General features: G+C 38.7%; 1 protein-coding gene and 1 long non-coding RNA gene across 5 annotated transcripts in view; one reads left to right on the forward strand and one right to left on the reverse strand.

Moving 5' to 3' along the window:
• Positions 1 to 8902, forward strand: LOC148362577 (uncharacterized). Its single transcript, XR_015850876.1, has 4 exons — positions 1 to 108; positions 299 to 421; positions 7250 to 7302; positions 8642 to 8902. It is a non-coding gene; the product is annotated as an uncharacterized LOC148362577 (long non-coding RNA).
• Positions 6585 to 21452, reverse strand: part of hps5 (HPS5 biogenesis of lysosomal organelles complex 2 subunit 2) — a 27008-nt gene continuing 12140 nt past the window's right edge. For all 4 annotated transcript variants that reach the window (XM_088340033.1, XM_088340036.1, XM_088340034.1 and 1 more), the window contains exons 13-23: positions 19271 to 19388; positions 17744 to 17890; positions 17602 to 17670; positions 13774 to 14285; positions 13030 to 13150; positions 12804 to 12953; positions 12624 to 12743; positions 12410 to 12523; positions 11236 to 11342; positions 8613 to 8886; positions 6585 to 6895 (exon numbers count right to left, since the gene is read on the reverse strand). In XM_088340033.1, the coding sequence (XP_088196159.1) occupies positions 6835 to 6895; positions 8613 to 8886; positions 11236 to 11342; positions 12410 to 12523; positions 12624 to 12743; positions 12804 to 12953; positions 13030 to 13150; positions 13774 to 14285; positions 17602 to 17670; positions 17744 to 17890; positions 19271 to 19388 (1793 nt within the window). In that variant the 3' untranslated portion in view covers positions 6585 to 6834. The remainder of the gene's footprint in view (positions 6896 to 8612; positions 8887 to 11235; positions 11343 to 12409; positions 12524 to 12623; positions 12744 to 12803; positions 12954 to 13029; positions 13151 to 13773; positions 14286 to 17601; positions 17671 to 17743; positions 17891 to 19270; positions 19389 to 21452) is intronic.

The following is a 21452-nucleotide window of genomic DNA, read 5'->3' on the forward strand; positions in this document are numbered from 1 at the left end:
TGCAATTTCAACAGGTGAATTTATTTTATCTTCGTCAAGACCCCTTCATTTCGATTTCGTCTTTCCGTGGCGCCATTTTCACGCCAGTGTTTCTCTTGGTTTTACAAGGTGAGGACCTAAGTTGCTGTTGTCTGTGTGAGGTATTATTTCAACATGCTGTATTTGTGATTTATGTTATTAATTTATGCTGTTGAGTCATGATGACACGTTTTATTGTGTGAATTAATTTTAGAACGTTAGGTGTCATATTTTTGTTGACTTGTTACGAAGTAAAAGGCTGTACTTTTGTTTATCTTAGTTTTACAAGAACAAGGAATTAAAAGTGGACGTCTCAGCCGCATCTTCGACATCTGTGCTGGTTTCCTCCACACAAAATTAACGTCTAAAAACCCAACGCAGACGGCCAGTACAGCAAAAAGGGGTTAGTCAAGTCAAGTTGACTAGTGCCAACCACCGACTATTATGACACCATCCCCTCATCGAAAACCTACATGAGGGCAAATAATACACATATTATCAACATAAAATAAAAGTTATTAATATGGTATAGAATAGAAGTTTTTTTTTTAAGCTTAGATTTAAACATTTTCACCGAGGTTGCGAATCTCAGGGGAAGAGCATTCCACAGCACCAAAGCCCGAATGGAGAACGCTCTCAAACCTGCGGATCTCTTCTTGGCTCTTGGGATCACTAATAGACCACTAATAGGGTTACAGATACATCTGGTATATGACTACATTGAAATACTGTATATTAATAATTACAAGGTGTAGTGGTTATCACTAAATAAATAAAGGAGCTATAAATGACTGAAATAAGTCTTAAAATGGCCTCACGCAGAGATGAATACAGATGTTTCTTTCTTAAGTCTTTTTTGCCAAAAACGGATTACTTTGTTTCAACAATATAATATGAATTAAAAAATCTTTAAGGTTGACTTCTGCTTTAAAGACGCAAGTTGATAGATAAAGACTATACTATGCAAATAAGCAGTGTTGGGTAGGGTTACTTTAACTTGATTACTTTCAATTACTTTTGGATTACTCCAATACCAAATATGCTAATAAAAGACAAAATAAATTAAATATGAATAAAATTACTAAATTTTGTGCAGGCTTGGGGAGTCATGGAATACATGTAACGGCAAAAATGATGTTGGCAAGCTGTTTGGATTTATTTTCATTTTGTTTCTGTCGCATTTTATGTTAGTTTTGACGGAGATCAAAGCCAGGAGAGAAAGCTTACCACCTGTTGTGAGTCATCATTTTATTCATATTTAGTTTCTTTTGTTTTTATTATTTTCCCGGTACCTTGTTTTAGAACGATCTTGATGTTGCTGTGATGAGTTGAGTGAATTAAACTCAATTCCAAGTGTTTATTGTCATATGCACAGTAAAGTTGCGAGCGAAAAAGAAAATAGAAACTAAGGAATGGTTGGCATTTCTTGAATCCCAAGACTTTAACCTTCCGAATGATATTTGAAATGATGCATTTGAGTGACATCGTACGGACACCGCATCCGCATGTGTCTACGACACGTATTTGCTTCTTTGCAAGCTTTGGGAATGTTAAGGGGGTAATCAGTTTGACTGAATCATCTGACTGTTTGGTCGACGTTCCCATTGTAGCGCCTTATAATCCGGTGCGCCTTATGTATGGAAGATATAGGACCAAAAACTATTTTTTGGGGGTGCGCCCTATAGTGCGGAAAATACGGTAGGTCTTCTCCAATTCTACCAACATTCTCATCAACCTAAATTCAATGAACACGCAAAGGACAAGAGAGGGGACTAGTGTCCTTCAACAATAGTCAAAGCTCTTAGTACCAATCTCAAAATTGGCTGAGCATGCATGATTGAAACATTTTCACGAGATTTCTTTGACCTACCCGAGACGTTATCAAAAGGCACAGCCAGTCGTAAGAGGCACAAGAGCAGGAAAACGGTCACCTAAAAGGAAAAGAGCTTGAGACGGAGACACCGCGACAAATTTGAAGCAACTCACCCCATGTGAAGAATCCATCTTGATTTCTCGACTGTTGAAAACGTTCTGCTCGCATCTTCCTTGCTGCGGCCAACATTAGCAGGTCAAAAATTCATTTATAGACTCGTCAGGTATGCACAAAATCCCCTTTATCAGTCCTGCTGGTGACAGGGAGGCAACATCAAACATCACCTGTGCTGCCTCCACCTCTCAATCTGGTTTTAATTTCATTATTGATGAAAAGCTTTCTGTCATGTTGAAATTATTTCAAATAAGTCAAAGTTTGTCTTGGGAATGCTTCGCAGGAGTGGGAAAATGTTTTGATCAGATTTGAATTGGGGAAAGCAGACAGATGTGCGCTATACGCTAGTGTGTTTTAATGGGTTCTTAGCAGACTCACCGTGATAAATTGTCACGGTTGTCATGGCGCCCAATTGGCCTTGCCCGTGTGGCGCCAGCTGCGGCTCGTTGACAGATTGGCTTTCCGTCTATTTAAGCTCAGTGCTCTCACTCTTACTTTGTCAGTCCGTCAACGAACCTCTGCCCCGCAAGACGTGGGTTTTGACTCGGTCCCGTTTCCTGTTGATATTTCCTGTCAGGTATTGTTCCCGTTTATTTTGTCCCATTTAAAATCGGTTTCCAGTTTCGTTCCCGTCTAGTTTGTCCCGTTTAATTTCGATATCCTGTTTTGATATCAATCCTGTCCGTCCCGTTGTTTAATATTGGTTTCCAGTTTCGTTCCCGTCTACTTTTTCCTGTTTATTTTCAATATCCTGTTTTGATATCAATCCTGTCTGTCCCGTCCTGTAAAATATCTGCTCCGGCAATTGGTATCAATCTCGTCGGCGTCTGGCTTCCTGTCATTCTGCTGCCTAACGTGCATGACTCCTCATTTCCCGTAAAATAAAAGGCTTGTGTGAGAAACGTCACGCATTTGGGTCCTGATCCTGTTCCGGTTCTTGACATAAATTGGCAGCAATTTATTTAAATGGTTCATTTGCTAATCTACATAGTGGAACATACACGGGAGGTCGACATCAACATGACAAGATGTGCGTTTGCATTTCTCATCCTAAAATTGGACTGAATATTACCAAATACTTTCTTTTATGTACTTCATGTTCTTAAAACTTAGTGTTGTTGGGAACACTTCAAATTCAAATGCCTTCCTGGGAGTTCACAATTCACAATACCAGGGTAAACTTGCGCAACCTTGGTATTGTAAAGAATAATTCTATTGTTTACACAATCTCGACCACTTTGAATGTCAAATTCACGATTTGCAGACAGAATTATGCACCAAGGTAATTTATGATACCTGGGAGATTTTATGACGAAGGATTTTTGTGATTAACAAGATTACCTATTTAGATTTTTGGGTATTTAATGATTGCCATGATCCCCTATTATTTCTGCTTAATACTTTTTTGTGAAAAATAAATAAATACAAAAAACGGTGGATGGCTTGACCTGCTGTTAGCTTGCTAATACTATTTTTTGGTGGTGAGGTGTGCGTCAAATCAGAATCCTTGGTCTCACTAGCGCCCTCTTCCATGAGGCAAGAGAATTGAGAGCCTCACTGCAATTTTTAGACACTTAGCATAGTCTTACGTTACATAACTGTATCAATAGTATAATGTGAAAATTCAACTATCATAAATTGTGATTTAAAAAAAAGTAAAGTTAATTAGGGAACTTCAACACTGAATAAATATAAATGTTCAATACATTTCTAATTTTATATTTCCACGATGACAGGTGAGGCACCACCTCACCTGCCTTCCTTGACTGCACAGTTGTATCTCATACTCTATATCAAGGGTGTCAAAAAGGCAGCCCATGGGCCGGATCAGGCCCGCGAGACAACGCTGAGAGAAGCGCAAGAGAAAAACGAGTTGCAGGTTGAAATATGTCCCCTTGATGTTGCCAAAACCAGGTGCCTCTCACAAACCCTGTACTTGTATTTCTTTCTTTCTCACTCCCTCTCTTTTCTCTCACTCCGTATCTCACTCTCTTTCTCTTTTTGTCTCTGTGTGTCTTATTACCTTCTTTTGCCCTCCTTTTTTCCTTTTCTCTCTCTCCCTCTCTCATTTTTCCCTTCTCCCTTTCTTTGCTTCTCTTTTCTCTCCTCTCTTTCTATTTTTCTTTGGATTTTTCTCTTTCTTCCCCCTCTCTCCTTTTCTCTCTTTATCCCACCCTCTCTACTTTTCTCTTCCTCTCTTTCTCTTATTTATTCTTCTCTAATCTACTATTCCGGCCCCCAAGAGGATGTTTGTTCTACCGTGTGGCCCCTGAGATAAAATTATTTTAACACCCCTGCCGATATGATTGTAGGGGCACCAGTTCCTGTGGTGTGTCTTGTGCAAGTACAGCCTGGTAGCACCCATCTCTCTCCAGTTCAACTAATATACTTGTACAATTTCCTTTCATCTAAAAATTGAGTGATACTTACTTAAATCCCAACAAAATATTCTCTTTTGATATAATGTTGGACAATGAATGTATGAATATTGCATTTGTTTGTTGGGGGGCACGTGGACCTTATGCATTGGGAGGATTCAATGTATTACTATACATAAAATAATGAGTTGGCGGCTTCTGTCTACCAACTAACGCACATTATTCATAACTTGAAACATACAGGCTGTGCATTTTTCTGAACTGTGTGAAATGGAGGGGACTGGCCTGCAATCAGCATTAATCACAAAATAGGGGAGCAGATTGCTTATGACGGTTTTATCGATGATTTTGCATCAAGGAAAGCAAGAAAGATCAGGTTTTAGTTTGTTTTCTTTTCATTATACAACTACCGGTACATTTTCTTTTGTGTTATTGTGTGATTAGCTGTCTAATTCTATACCGGTTAATCGATCTAATTATTTTATATTATTTCTTTTCACAATTTTCAATAAGTATTTGCCATTTTTATGTAGCTAATGTATTCGTATTTATTATTTAAGCATTGATATGTATTTGCAAAAGAGAGGGATTGGATAGTTGGATTGTTAGTCTATATTGTTTTACTGTTGAATTTTGTTGCCAACAATATTTGAATGGTAGTTAGCTATTTCTACTTGACCAATTGTCTTAGGTATTGTTGAACCGTTTACTTTTGTTGTGTGACAACACTTGCAGTAGCATTCTGATATATATTTGCCATCTTTATGCATATGGTTAATGTATATTTGTGCAAATTGAAAAATATATCTAGTCTTTTAGTGTTAAATATGTATGTTGGCAATGTTTGGTGGTGAAGGGTGGCCGGGGCGCTTGGAGGTAGTCTCCCCCAGGGAGTAATTTTGGGTAGAACTGCCACTGATATCCGTGGTATAGATATCTAAAAACGTGCTGGTATCAACACGAATATCCAGACATGGAAATAATACTCACCCGTTGCTACAAATAACCACTTACAATTCAATGTCATTAGAATTAAGTAAAGAAAAAAATCCCTGTCCAAATTAATAGACGTAAGACCCTATTAACAGTTGGTTGTTTCTGTGCCAGGAACAAAAAAATGAGTTCTACAAAATTGAACGCATGAGTGATGCTGATAAGGTCAAAATGACTTATTCAAATGTGAATCCCCGTTTTGCTCCTTTGGAGATGCAGGTGTGTTATCACAATCCATGAATCAGAAGTCCATTTTCTTGTTACTTACTTGGCAACATTGATCCTTCAGCAGCTTTCAAACATCACATCTGAAAGGGACGGTGTGTACTATTTAACCTCTAGATGTCACTGTATGGTGTAGTGCAACTGAAAACTCAGAATTTGAAAAAGCACAAGGAAGAAAACCAACTACCTCGACTCAAAGTGACTCAAACACAGTTTTATAATTTGTATTGCCCAGCCTTTTTGAGGTTTTTGGGTACCCGCAGAAGCAAAATGGTCGACAATGAAGTCAACTCTCTTTAGGTGACACTATGTAAAATAAATGCTAATTTTCCGCCAAGCCGGCGTAAAGTATTCAACGTTTGGTCAGCATTCAGTTTCTCAATGTCAGAAAATGATCAAACAAAGGTAAGACATGTGCAGTGAATACTGTGTTTTAAGTCAATCACACAGATATGTTATCTGACTGATACAAGTGGAATGCGAGATTGGGGAGAGGAGGCATTAGCGCATCAAAGGTTGCCGGGACAACTCCACCACAGGGGGTCCGCCCCTCGCAGGAGACCGGAACTGAGAGCTGTTAAACTTCTCACCTCGCAAGGGCAGTCTGAATTTGGCCAGTAAGAGGTGAAAACATGGACCAAAACCCTAGTTGGTCCTGGCCAAGTTATTGAACTAGCACAACGGTAAAAACAATTCACTTAAAGTGTGTGTAGCCACCCTTCAGAAATAACTAAACAAGGTTTTTCATCCGTTTTCCTGACATAATGATCTAACAACGGATGGGGTGCTCCAAAAAGGCGAGAAGAGTTTTAAAAAGAATAAACTCGGCTCTTTGATTCAATTGGTCAATACATTTCTTGGTAGATTAATTTATTTACCACCCATATTTGCTACACTGGTCAAAAAATGTCTGTCATCATCATCAAGAGTTTTTTATAAAAAAATAAGCATATTAGAAAAAAGCAAAACAAAGACAAAATGGATAATTCATGTATTTTTTAAATTTATTTAAACAACACATGATTGGAACATCGTTAGTGACGTTTAATTAAGGTCTTCGGTTCATGCAAAAACAAACACTCGAAAATCAGTATTGCACCAGCAGTACATTCTCTCAAATAGTTCCGTGCAAAATACAAGCATTTTTTTGTTGCTTTTAGGGTGAGTACCTTTCAGTGGTAGTGAAATAAATAAATCTGGATCAGATTGAATCGTCGAGTCCAAGGGGTTCGGTCACGCGTGTTGTGACCACAGGAAGCGATCGCAGCGCTCCAGCATCGTCTGAATGGTCGCCCTGAAACGGTACATGAAAGATTTCCACATTTTAGCTGTTGTAACGTTGAAATAAGTCACTGCATATATAGTCACGATTTTATGGGTTTTCAGCTATAACCTTTTCATTGTTTCAGTCATTTGGTGGTGATCAGTGTCGGAAATACCGCCGTCACATATACAGGAGGGGTGTTTTTAGAAACAGGCGCCTCCAGAGAGAGGGACCGACTGGGTTCAGACAATTATTCCGACAGAGGTGAAGCTTGGGGCGGCCTCGCATCGGGAGTTTTCCCCTATTGAAATCTCAAAAAGTTTTTAAAATTTTAAAGTATCGAAGTGGGACAGTAACAGGGTCATCTGACTTTTGTTTCCACAGTTACAACGACCTCACTGTAACTGACGGTCAAAAGCAGTGCGTTACTTTCAGAGGTGGGTAGTAACGGAGGACACTTACTCCGTACCATTTACTTGAGTCAGTTTTGGTGAATTTTGTACTTCTAGGAGTATTTTTAAATACCAATACTTTTATTTTTACTTGAGTAAATTCATGAAGAAACATTTTTACTCTGTTACATTGGGAGTTCCTTAATGAATCGTTTCCACGTAAGCATGCGTCTGTCTGTCTCCGCTATGGCGCATTTATTTTGACCCAGAACTGCGCCAGCCCCTACCTTGTTTAACCAATCAAATGTAGCAGCCTTGTCTCGTGACCATATTCAATTTGAGCGGGGGAAATTTCGTTTAAGGGTGTAACAGATCAAAAATGCTGCTTAGCAATTACAACTATGAAAACCCAGAAGAGGAGGAGCACCCCTGGCCTCACATCAAAAGCAAGTTCCCCTTAAAAAGGGTACTAAACACCAGCTACAATATGCAATGTCTCCTTTGTTGGAGTTTATGGGCTAGCTTGCTGTTCTGCTTGCAGAGCCTGTTGAGATAAAAATGTGCTACATTTATTGATTTGATATATAATATTTTTATTTTATTGTTGATTAAAATAATCAACGTAAATTCAAGTGCTTTAATCTACTTTTAAAATTAAATGTTTTGTTTATTGGGTGGACTATGATAATTGTATGATCTGATTAGTTGTTTGAAGAAAAAAAACGAATACGACATTGCTAAAGTTACTTTGTACTTGAGTAATTTTTTCCACCAAGTATTTGGATGTCTACTTTTACTACTACTTGAGTAATATTATTCTGAAGTAACAGTACTTCTACTTGAGTACAATTTTTGGCTACTCTACCCACCTCAGGTTACTTTGAAGATATTGAAGAAACTACCAGGCGTAGGTTCGAAAATAGCACGCACACGTATGAGGACTGGCTACAAAATCAGCTTATCGTCTCATTTGGGGGAAACTAGTGTTGGATTCTTTCTCAGTGGTTCCTTCGTCTTTAAATACTAATTGTATTAAAACAGCTGCTCTCTGCTCACTGAGAGAAGTCGCGTCAGCTATCATAGACAGAAAGAGAGAGGGGATAGAGAGAGGGAGAGAAGTGAGGGAGTTAGAAAGGTATAGCGAGTATTGGATAGTTAGTTTATATTGTTTTACTGCTGAAATCTGTTGCTTTTTTTGGGCTGTTTAAGCCTGTTGCGTAAAATTCAATGTGTCTTGTAGAAAAACAAATGTCGGTTTCTTCCTCAAATGTACGCATGCAGCTTTTAATCAGGTGTGCTCTGTAGTACGGAAATTACGGTAGTAGTAAACGTCACTACAATCTATTCTCACTCACCGCTGCTTCATCTCGGCCATTTTGAGCAGCTCACACACGAGCTGCGAGTGAGGAGAGAGACTGAGGCGCACCCCGCACTCCTCCAGGACTGCCATGGCGCCATCGGGCCCCACCGTGCGGGCCAGTTGCAGGGTTAAGGCCTCGGGGCTGACCTTCCTGCTGCAGTCCGCTACGCCGTTGGGCAAGGAGTCTCCGTTGGCGTTTGACGCATGGCCGCTGTCCTCTGCGAGCTGGATCAGGAGCCGCCATTCCGCCAAGTCTTGAGGCGTCACCCCTGCAGGCCAAAATCAGGTTGTGAACAAACCCTGAAATGTGCACTTTTGAAGAGTGTCTGCACGCTTACAGCTTGAAAAGTCAATGAAGTAAGTTTGATAGAAATACACACTCAGCCTATTGTTCAGCTCAGGAGTGCTCGTCTTGGGACAGAGAGGTCGCAGGTTCGATTCCCGGCTCCTCAGAATTAAATGTCAAAATGTCCTTGGGCAAGACACCGAAGCCTTATGCCCCCTTGCATGGCAGCCTCTGGCTATCGGTGTGTGTGAATGGGTAAGTGTGAAGCACATTGTAAAGCGCTTTGGGGGATCTTTGGTGACTTGAAATATGCTACATAAATGCAGACCATTTACTCTACTTAAAATCCAAGATAATTCTTCCAAGATTATTTCTTAATGGGCAACGTTTTTCAATTTGTTTTTCGTATTTAGAACAAAACTGCTAGAAATTTGTTTGAAATAAGTACATTTTAGGTTACTTTCTACTTTCGTAAAAAATGGAACTCATTTAAAAAAATGAATTGCTGTGTAGCCAGGGTTGGGAGGGTTACTTTAAAAAAATGTAATCCAATTCAGCGACTAGTTACCTTTTGAAACATTCAATCGGTAACATATTCCAAATATTATTATTATTACAATAATATCATTTGGAAGTAATGTAACCGGATTTCTTTTGATTTTTGGGGGATTACACAATTACCAAATATGCTAATAAAAGACAAAATAGACAATGGACTTGACTTGATTGAAGTGGGTATGCCAAACCTCTTGAACATATTTAGATTTACTAGGCTAAGTAAAACATTCTCAATATATCAACACAGCGATCAAAGAGTGGATTTTGCACTCATTTTATCTTGACATTCTCTTATCTTATTTTTCTGTTTTAGGTCTTTACTACGTATTTATTTCATTCATCCTTGAGGGCCGTGTCAAATCTAAACGTCACTACATCGTTATCAATGAAAGTAAAGACAATTAGAGTTCTCTTTTAACTTTATAAAAAAAAAATAATCTAGGAAATTTAGTAAATATAAAATATGATAGATTATGTTCCCTTAATGAGAAGTACTGAGCTAGATGTCTAGAGTATTAGAGACGGCATCCATCTTTAAAAAAGGCACACACTTTATTTGTAAATTGAAGCAAAACTCCTTACTATAAACATGTGAGTGTGACATCATAAAATAGAATGAACATTTAAACTGACATGATTGTCATGTCAGGTGTCATCTGGTGCGAAAAACATGGCCACAGTATAACACAATCATGAAAATAGAGAGAAGACTTACAGCTGCTGAACCTTACAAGGTAAATTGGTTTTATATATTCATAGAAATTGATTTTTTCCATCAAAAAGACTTAAAAAAAAAAAAAAAAAATCTAAAACGTGTAAATTGGTTTAATTATCTGTCACATGCAGTATTAAGTTATTAGTATTATTATTAACAAGAAACTTTACTATTGTGGAGTTTGCTTTTTTACCTTGTTTTCTATTTATACAGAGTTGTCCTGTAAAATAATACAGACTCATCCATACTTGCGAACGAGATAAGTAAGTTGCTTCAGTGCTATTATTTTGTATGTTTAAAGCTTATACAAGTATGTTTAAGGCTTATATAAGTAACCTGTATTTGTTTGTACTTAAAAAAAAAAATGTACAAGAATATGCTCTATAAAGATAAAGTTACGTTTAACTTACTTTTGGAAGATGGGCTTCAAGAGGCCATCATCTGTGTTAAGAAAGTGGCTGAAAAAAAGCGATCCAACCATTTTCTCAACCGCATCAAGCTCTCTTATTTCACTTTTGTTTCAAAAGAAACGGCTCACCTCTTCCTTACACTTTACACCAACCATATTGAATGGATGCGCGAGATATTAAACAATAAAAACGTCAAAGTTCTTAGCGCTCTGGAGATATAGTATAGTATGTTTACTAAGAAGAGGAAGCCGGATTTCTTCGTCAGGGCTGATGCTGGGTGAGCTCTCACAGCGCCACATGGCGGTAGTGGTGAAAAGAAGCACTACAGTACTGTCCTGTACTCGGAAAAAGGTGCACAATACAAAATCTAACTTACAGCAAAGTCCGGATATTTTTCGACATCCTGACTTTTTTTTCCGTACCTACCGTTTTTTGGAAGTTGAATGGTTTTAAGTAGGGGAGCATTCGCATTTGCCTTCAATAATTATGACTAGATACTGAAAATCTAAAAATATTTGTTACAACTTTAAATTGTTTGTCTAGTCATGGCAAATGCAATCTAATACGACTGTGTGCATTCCACTTTTTAGATCAGAGGTCCGATTTCAGTTTTTGAGGACTAGAAGGAAAGGAGTAAACCGAAACCCACCGTCCGGTTCCTCGAGCAGGGTGACGTCATCCAACCGACAGACTGTCGCGAAAGCCTCGACACGCAGCTGCAGCTCGCAGCAAAGCTTAATATAACCTTTCCAGTACCTGATGAAACAGACCACTTGCGTCAATTGAAAACTTGTACAAAAATGAAAATACTACAGTAGACCCCCAGGTTACAACACGATGTTTTTACCCCACCATAAGACAGCAACAAGAACTTCTTTTGCATTCTAGAAAACCGAATAAATTTGAACTTGGCTGTGTTTGCGTGTGTGAGACTCTGCGAGGCAGATGCCTCATGGGTCTCTAAGACACCGTTATACTATTGGTCATTCTCATATAAAATGCTGGTCACAGTATCATGAAGAAGCCCATAACCTATTATCTGAGCTTTCTCCAACAATTACCATTCTTTAAGATCAGAAGCAAGAAGATAACAATGGAAAGAAAACTTGAGATAACAAAAGAAATAGGAAGAAAGCCCGTGCATTGTTACCCCCATTAAGGAATATGTCTCATAACCAGTCAACATTTGGGGAATTTGTAGAAATAATTAAAAATATATATTTTTGTATTTTAAGTGTTTCATAACTGTATTAAGTGTTTTGTACAGTACTAATCAGCATTGATACATTTTCATATCACCCACCTTCTCCTCTCCTCTGCATCTACCCACTAACTCCACTGTACCGGGTCAAGTCATGTCACAAAGAAATTAAATTTCAATTTTCATTAACATTTTAATGTCAATTAATCATACACTCGTATTTATATAAGTTGGACTTGAACGCTGTTGCCAACTTACCAATGTTACTAACATACTATTACTAATGTTTAATATGTATTCTTATAAAATGCAAACGTGTCACTGCATTTATAGTCATGGTTTTCAGCTATAATATTTTATTATTTTAATCATTTATATCTCCTTCACTTACTTAATAGTAATGAATGCACCTAATGATTATCCATATAATCAAATGTGATTACTTCACCACAATGTATTCATTTATTTAGTTGTTATACAGTCTCTACATTGTTCTAAATGGTCTTATTTACTGTTGGGTAAGGGGTCTCTATCACCTGCCATATGACAATTTCACCTACGATTTCTCACATCAGAACAGATTAATGTCGTATCCTGGGTGGTTTACTGTACGATGACGCACCCGTGACTGCGGCAAGTTTCTGCCATTTTCTGCTTGGATGAGATATCTGCCGGAAGTTGAATCAGCAAAGACAGGAAGCGCCCGTAACCCCAATGCAAACGGTGAGAATTACACCTGTAACAGATGTTTACATGTTGAAGGAAACATTTTTAAAAAATGAGTTTGTTCAAAGTAAAAAAGTTTGGCCTCAAATTCCCCTAAAATCTCAAATGACCTCGGCTGCCCCTCGGATGTCAGTGTATCACAGTGCTGAGGTGCATCGTGGGTAAGCGCCAGCTCAAGCCACTCTTGCCGCAGGGATTCCGGTTCTAGTAGAGACTGCAGGAAGGACAACCTAAAAAACAAAGCATGAAAATTGAACCACGTGTTGATTTATGGTTAGGGTAAGGGTTACCTTTGTTCCTCCGGCTGGGATACAACAAGGTTATCCAGGTAGATGAGGAAGTGTCTTTTGTCAGCCATCCGCATTACATCTGTGGGAGTGATGCTGGGATAGAACGCAGAAAAAGAGCAAACGGCCGCCTCGCCGTGCTGCTTGTACAACCTAGAAATTCAAAGTATTCTTTCACATGCTGGGCGTAACTTGCAAAAAATGACAATCAGGATGTTTATCTCCGAACCTGTGCAAGTGAGCGAGTAGAACAGGAGGACTCCACGGCTGCAGTTCTTGCAGGTAGCGAAGGGATCGCTGTAGATCTCCTTTACGAATGATTTCCACTATTTTACTGGACTGTGTCACTCCTAGAGTAGAAAATAACAAAATAATGAATATTTTATTAATTTTAAACATAGATATAAAAAATACTACTTCTACATAAACATTGCATGGTAAAGGTCTGACCATATTATTAAAGAGGGTGTTTCGAAAAAATTGATATCATTTGAGATGTAAATATCACAGAAAGTGCATGATTAAGGCAAATTAAATTTAAAGGCTTTAATCTTGAAGAACATATGATTTATTCTTTCAAATCTGAATGAGAAATTCAAAAGCATGTGGATTGCGTGAATGATTTTACAAATGTTGAAAATGCGGGCCGCCTGCCTAAAACACAGCATACGTCAATCGATAATCCAGCTCCTGTCAAATATGCCAAAGTCTATCTTTGGTAACAGTCTCCACTAGATTGTTTATTTTTCTTTTTGTATGCAATTTATCTGCACGTGAGTTAGTACAAGGAAATATATATATATATATATATAATTATGAATTAATATTCAAAGGATACCACATTTTTGGAACACCCTAGAGAAAAATAAATACGGTAGATAAAAGAGATAATAGAATTTGATTCAAAATGTAATGTTGCATATAGCAAGACTGTATTTGTTTACATGGGTGAGGCAATAGAAGATTTTCTGACCTAGCATAGCCTCGAGGACTGAACTGTGAACATCCGGCTGATCTTGGCTGCAGAGGAGACTCATGCGTTGAATGCGTTCCTGGTCCAGCAAGAAGAAATAGCGCCGCAAGAAGGTGATGCAGCTCAGCGCCAGAGCCTCCGGTTCCTTGCTGAAGCAGCTCAGCTCCGCGTAAAGTGTTGCCAACTGCTTGAGATTAGCCAGGAGGTCAGTGGGTAGCTCTACGGGAGACACCAATCGCAGGACTTCTTCAAGCTCCATCATTTCTTTCAAGGGCCGCTGACTGTTGCTCTCAGCTTCCGGTAGGATTTCTGTGCTCTCCAGTAGCGAGATTTCGGAAGGATCTTCTGTTGACTTCCGTGCGTGTTCGAGTTCATCAGTCTCTGAAGGGAGTCCGGCATTGGACTCGGGATCAGTTGGCCTGAGGACTTGCTCCAGCACTTTTAACCACTCTTGGAGGGTTTCGGCCAGGAAATCTGGATCAAGCAGAACAGTCGGATCCAAGATCTGGGAACTGGCATCAGAAAACAAATGTTATGTAGTGTAACAAAAAGAGGTAGTGCACTTTTGGATACATAAAGATGATGACCGTATTTTCTGGACTATATAGTGCAGCTAAAACCCCAAATTGTCCAGAAATTTGAAAGTGCACCTGATATATAATATAAAATGAAAAATATTTAAAATAAATGTAAAACACTTTAAAATAAGAAATCAGATACTGAAGAAGGAAGGACTTTTTGATTTTCCGCATATGTGTTTTATATCTATGTTGTGGGACTTTAAAAAAAAGCTGAGATGAGAAGTTTCTTCCAGGTTTTATTACAGAATATTCCAGGCACAAATGAGCTACTGGACAATGGTTGCAAGATTCACAAGTGTGCAATCACAATGGCTGATGATTAGTTTTATACAGTAAGAGCAGTCCCAAGGACCAAAAACTAAGAAGAACTAAGAAAGTGACATTTTCAACTTGAACAGCAAATTATATCGCAAGCCCAAGCCTCGTCTGTCCACAAAATATAACAGCAATACTGTTGTGAAATAACAAAAATAGTACTTAAATTATAGAAATTATATTCTATTTAAGACAGTATTTGTGAAGTTAGAATAATATACTTTATGTAATCCTAATTGATCCGTTGTGGAGGTAAGATCTTGGGCCCGGGCCCCAACCCAACCTGGGTTTGGGCTTAGCATGTCAATCATTAAGTCGGGCTTCTCGCTAGCTGTTTTTTTTTCCCTTCGTGAGGGATCTACACAGCATGCACTTACTTTTTTACTCGAGTAGTTATTTAGATAAAGAAAATGCTTACCAAACTATCAGTTTAACTCCAAATCACTAAATCCAAATACTTTTTTCTTGTCTGTGTTGGGCTAGAAGGCGCGCGGCTTCCTCCTTCCACCTCCCTCAGGTAATACGTCATTTCTGCTCCTTGCCAATAGCTTATAGGCTTTACAAATTTTCTTTCTGCTTTTTGGCCAAATCATTCATTATTTGCAGCTTTTAATCTGCAGAATACGATTATGTTTTCGGTGCCATTTTTGTTCCGTTTCACTTTTGTTCGCTGCACGTCGCCAAAAAGCCCACTTCGGCGCCAAACCGTTCACTTAGGGGCTGCACTTGCAGTGCACACTTGATCTGAGGGACTTGGCCCCAAGTAATCCCCAAGCTGCGTAGTTCATCCGAACGTAGTCTGACGCCGACGTACGCACGGCCGGAGTAGAGCTTTGCGATTATTTTGGCGGCATATTAGAGCTTTGGGTGTTTTCTGGCTCGTATATCAAATCAAGTTTGGGCTTGTATACCCACGACTCGGGTCGGGTCAAGCTGAATATTTTAGGCCCGATCTTACCTCTAGTCTGTTGCTATCCATTTTAAGGCGCCGCGTCAACGGACTGAGCCATCTTCTTGTTCAAGTATAAGTGGCGTCAAATTGGCCTTCGGCCCAGATTGCAAGCATTAAGGTGAACCTGTTTGTTCATACAGTTAATGCAAGGGCATTTGTAGGCACTTCTTTTCTTAATTGATCACCCAATATTGCTGGGGACAAAACAATGATTGCTCGATATTTGCGGGGACACTTCCTCTCCGTCCATGCAACAACTATGCTCTTGATTTAATGTCATTAAGCCACAAGGTGACAGTTTAATTAGGAGAAATGCATTTATTAATTTGATTAGTTCTTATTTCATGACCGTGATTTTGATTAAAAAACATCACTTAGACAAGAATAGACAGCAAAAGTCAAAGTAATTTGGGAGGACTGCATAGTGACCACATGAAAATAGACGATCTTAAAGGAACCTACAGTGATGTAAAAAAAGTAATTGCACCTTTCCTCATTTCTGTGTTTTTTTACATATTTACCACTAACAAATATTTCAGATCATCAAACCAATTTTAGTATCAAAGGGAAAATACAAGGAAACATAAAATGCACATTGATTCCAAGAGGCCCCCCCAAAAAAAGCCCTGTAAGTACCTTTGTGAAAAATAAATTGCCCCCTGAACCCAATAGCGAGTTGGGCCTCTGTGAGCAGCAATAGCAAATGTCAAACGTTTACGATAATTGGTAATGAGCCTTTTACAATGCGGTGCAGTGTAGTTTGACCCACTATTCTTTGCTAAATTGCTTAAAATCTGCCATATTGGAGGGTATTCTAGTATGGACGGCCAGTTTAAAGTCACACCACACTATATTAACTGGATTTAAATCTAGTTAGACTGGATGACTCCAGAACCTTCGTTTTGTTATTCAAGAACCATTCACAGGTGGACAGCTGGTGTGTCTTAGATTGTTGGCCTGATGATGAGAACTGATGGCCGGACGTCCTCCTTCAGGATGTTCTGGTAAACACCAGAAACTCAAATTGGATTCAATTTGGACTTTTGACTAGGCCACTTCACCTTTTTTTTTTTAAAAATCCTAAAATTCCCAAGTGAAAACCACTCCTGTCACTAAAGACACAAAGAGCATCTCAAATTTGCCAAAAAGCATCTTGATTATCCTCAAGACTTTTAAAGAAACATTCTGTGGACTGATGAGTCATAAATTGAACTTTTTGGAGGTGTGCAGCCTGTTATATCTAGCGTAAAAATGGCACAGCATTTAACAGAAAGGACATAATGCCAACAGTAAAGCATGATGGTAGCAGTGTTATGGTCTGGGGCGGCTTTGCTGCCTCAGGACCAGGACAACTTGCTGTGGTTGATATAATAGATTCTCGTGTATACTAAACATCTTGAAGGCGGACGTCTGGCCATCAGTTCTCATTATCAGGATAACGATACGAAACACACCAGCAGTCCACCTGTGAATGCTTCTAAAATAACAAAATGATGGTTCTGGAGTGGCCAAGTCAAAGTCTTGATTTAAATCAAATTGAAATAGTGTGATGTGACCTTAAACGGGCAGTTTAAGGTAGAAAAGCCTCCAATATGGCAGATTTGAAACAATTTTGAAAAAAAAAAAGAAAAAAAAGTTTGGCCTAAAATTCCCCTACTGCATTGAAAAAGACTCTTTACCGATTATCCTTAATGTTTGATCTCTATTATAAAAGTTCAAGGTGGTCCAAATTCGCCATTAGGTCCAGGAGGCATTTACTTTTTTTTACATGAGAACATAAAGGTTTTGTGCCTTAATAAATTGAATCAACATTGTAAAAAAGCATTTTGTATTTCCTTGAGTTGTCTCTGTGTGATAATGAAATTGGTTTGATGATATAAAACCTTTGAGAATAATTAAGATGCAAGAAAACACTGAAATCAGGAAAGTCGCAAATACTTTTCCACAGCACTGTATATCAGGAATTAAATTTGTACTTACATGGCTCGCTCAGTGGCCGCCTGAAGCTCATTCAGTTCAGACTCGGTATTGGGCATGTCAGCGTAAACCCTGTGATGACAACTTCGCAGTCAGTGATCTAATCACATCGGCGAAATCCACTCAATCTCAAAGGCGCACTCACTCAATGTCCGCTTCCTCGGAAAACGGCACAGGATTGGCTGACGAGTCGGCATGAGCGCTCTCTCTCGAGTCGGGTCGCTGCCATAGCTCAGAGTTCATCTGGAGCGTATTGATCTTCTCCGTCGTCTTCTTGACAAAACTTGAAACGCTGACAATGATAAGGGGGAGTTGCTCAAATAGAATAAAGGGCAGCTAACACGGATGATGTGAAAACCCAAGAAAATAAATGACGTTGTTTAGTTTTACTGGAAACGGGAAGCTCAAAGAAGATGTTAATAATAATAATAATGTTACACCTTAGTTTCAGTTTATTATTTGCATTGCAAGAATAAGTTCTCAAAAACAAAGTAAATAAAACCAAAACATTTCTGAGGGTTTTTAGAGCACAAAATTAGCCAAAATATTTTTGGGGGTCCAACCAACATTTTTTGATTTTAAAGAGTACGTATTTCAATTGGGTTTTGCGAAAGTAGCCTGAACTGTGTTATACAGAGAAGTCTTTTTCGAAATTGGTGCGATAACGAACCTAACTGCGATTACTTGTAAACGTTCGTCCAGGACTTAAGGAAACTCCAGTGACCTGACAATGACTCTTATAATATGTAAACTGTAAAGTTTTTGAAAGAGAAGTTCAAGTAATGTTCAAATTGGGTGTACAAATTGATGTCTTGGTTAATGGGTGAAAAATTTGAAATATTGTGAGTACCGGTAAATTGTAAGTATTGAATAAAGTACCGTCAAACCTCCAGTTTTGCTATTGTTATGTATTACCGTATATGAATAATGTTGGCAAAAACAGACTAATTCCTCCTCTAGAAAAGTGTTTTTCAACCTTTTGAGCCAGGGTATGTTGATTGTATTGGAAAAATTTTGCGGCACACCACGAACTAAAAATGTTATAAAATGACAATGAACAGTATGTTTAATTACAATTTAATTTATAATACCCCCAGTTTTTACAGACACTTGAAATTGACATAATATTTGAAGAAAATTATTCATAAATGTTTTATAAAATTTTAAAAAGTGACATTGGATAATTTCTCACGGCACACCTGAAGACCTCTCACGGTACACTAGTGTGTCGTGGCACAGAGGTTGAAAATCACTGCTCTAGAAGGGTATCATAAATGTTTCAGACAGCATTGCGATGTTTTGTATTTAGATCCTATGCATTGTGGAAAAGGGAAGATTAACGGTTCGCTTTGCCCCACGCACACTTGGGTAATTTAGCAACCAAGAAACAGTAATATCAAATATGTTTGATACTCGATGCCCTTGGCAGTACGCAGTTTTCATCCCAAAAATTGCACACGCACACTTGACACCCAAGACAAAATGCCAATCGCCTGTGGCATCGCACAGTTGGGCCAGCTGTGCCCTGGTCCTCAGACACATCTGCTCTACAAACTAATCAAAACTAACAGAATCAGAAAAACAACAACAACTTAAACATAATCAACAGTTGTAGTCCAAAATTGACAAAGTCCCCGCCCCCACACCGCGTCTGCTGCGACGCTTGGTTCACCTGTCTTTGACGGCCTGCAGTGCGATGCGAGGGGGTTTGGTGCGGAACGAGAGAGGCAAGTGTAACTGCAGGCCCTGCTCCGGTCGCTCGATGTCTACCGATTCACCACCCTGTGGACCTGAATGGGGATCGGGACGGAGGAAAAAACACAAAAATGGATGGAGCGCTGGTGGCGGACGATGAGAGGGGGACGGCAACGTGCCATTCAAATAAAACTGAACACAGGAAGTGATGCATGTGTAGGATATGATAAACACAGAGGAGGGTAGCATTAGTATTAAACCTGAGGAAAAAAAAATGATCTGCAGTGTGTGTATACAGACGCTCCTCTACTTATGAACATTCGAGTTACGAGAAACGGTAGATACGAAAAATTTTTGCGGGATATCGAAAAATATTCGGACATTGCTGTAAGTTAGATTTTGTATTGTGTGCACCTTTTTCCAAGTACAGGACATTACTCTAGTGCTCCTTTCCGCCGCTACAGGCGTGTGGTAGCGCTGTGAGAGGTCACCCAGCATCCACTCCGAAGAAGAAATCCGGCTTCTTCTTCCTTGTTCGTGTGTAAACATTCTATACTGCATCTCGAGCACACTAGGAACTTTGACATTTTTATTGTTTAATATCTCGTGCATCCATTCAATATGGTTGGTGTAAAGTGTAAGGAAGAGGCGAGCCGTTTCACTTGAGATGAAAGTGGAATAACAAAGCCTGATGCGGTTGATAAAATGGTTGGATTGCTTTTTTTCGGGCACTTTCTACCACGGAGGAGGAAGGCGCCCAACTCTTGAAGCTCATCTCCTAAAAGTAAGTTAAACTTTATATGGCATAATCTCATCTCATTTCATTAGCTGCACCACTTATCCTCAGTATTTTAATAAATGTTTATTTTTTTAGTACAAAACAATACAGGTTACTTATACAAGCCTTAAACATACTTATATAAACTTTAAACATACAAAATGTTTCACTAAAGCAACTTACAAATCCAACTTACGAACGATCGTCTGGAACCTAACTCATTCGTAAGTAGGGCAGCGTCTGTATACATGTGCACTATTTAATTACCAAATAAGTGGTAGCGTTAAAGATATAACTATGCCCTAAATCGTATTCTACAACAAACAAAAATATTGGCCGACTTTTTGTCACAGTCCCTAAAGTAAGTTTTTATTAATTGTAGAGCTTCTTCATATGTGGTATATTGTTTCATGAAATATCTCATCGGTACGGCACTAGGATTGGATTTTCTATGCAGAAGATCAAGCATATATGAAAAACGATTTTATTGTGAGTTCCACAAAAGGCGTGGATACCAATTGCAAAAATATCATTTTACAATGTTATTGGGTCTCTTAAATTGTGTTCACATTTCTCTTTCATGGTAAACATAAGCCGAAACGCTTCACAAAATGGACACCAGCCCATAAAAATGAGACGAGATTACAGAGATGAACGGGAGAATAACTATTTGTTCCACTTGCATCTTTTCATTGCTGCCACGAACCATCCCATTGGAGCCTAAAACATATTTTACTTTATAATCATTGATAGTGAACTGAGATTCATTTTCAGATTATCGCAATTTTTACATTAAAAAAACCATCATAGACAACTGTTACTGAGTCAATATTATAAGATTTAACTCATTAAGGTTTCTTTCCTCTATTTTTTCATTTTATATTCTCACCTTGATTTATTATTTGTGAAGGGATCGCCAAACCTTATTATTAGAAGCTGTGTTTATGTGTGGGTCCCATTTCCTGTGGTGTATTTTGGGCAAGTACAGCCTGATGGCACCCATCCCTCTCCAGGCCGACAAATGTTTCAACCCGGTCTCGAACCGGGGACCTTTCGCGTTAGGCGAATGTGCTAACCACTGAACTATGGAAACCAACACTGTTAATATGTTTGGGCATCAGAACATGAATGACAGCCATCTGAAAAGACCAAGCTAAAATGTCATGTATTGTATATTCCAAATGACATTTTCTTTCTGTTATGTTCATTTCAAAGGTTTATGGGAAGAATTATTTTTTTTACAAGTGTTTTTAACAAATTGTGTCCCCCAAACTACTTCTTGAGAAGTGGGTTGAGTCATTCCAAGCATAGAGTCTTGGTGTCTCTTTCCAACAAAGATTTTGTACGCAGGGTTTCTACAGCTTGGCGCAAATCTAATTCA

The sequence above is a fragment of the Urocampus carinirostris genome, chromosome 7 (assembly GCF_059441175.1).
Source record: "Urocampus carinirostris isolate Australia breed hairy pipefish chromosome 7, RoL_Ucar_1.0, whole genome shotgun sequence".
Lineage (NCBI taxonomy): Eukaryota > Metazoa > Chordata > Actinopteri > Syngnathiformes > Syngnathidae > Urocampus > Urocampus carinirostris.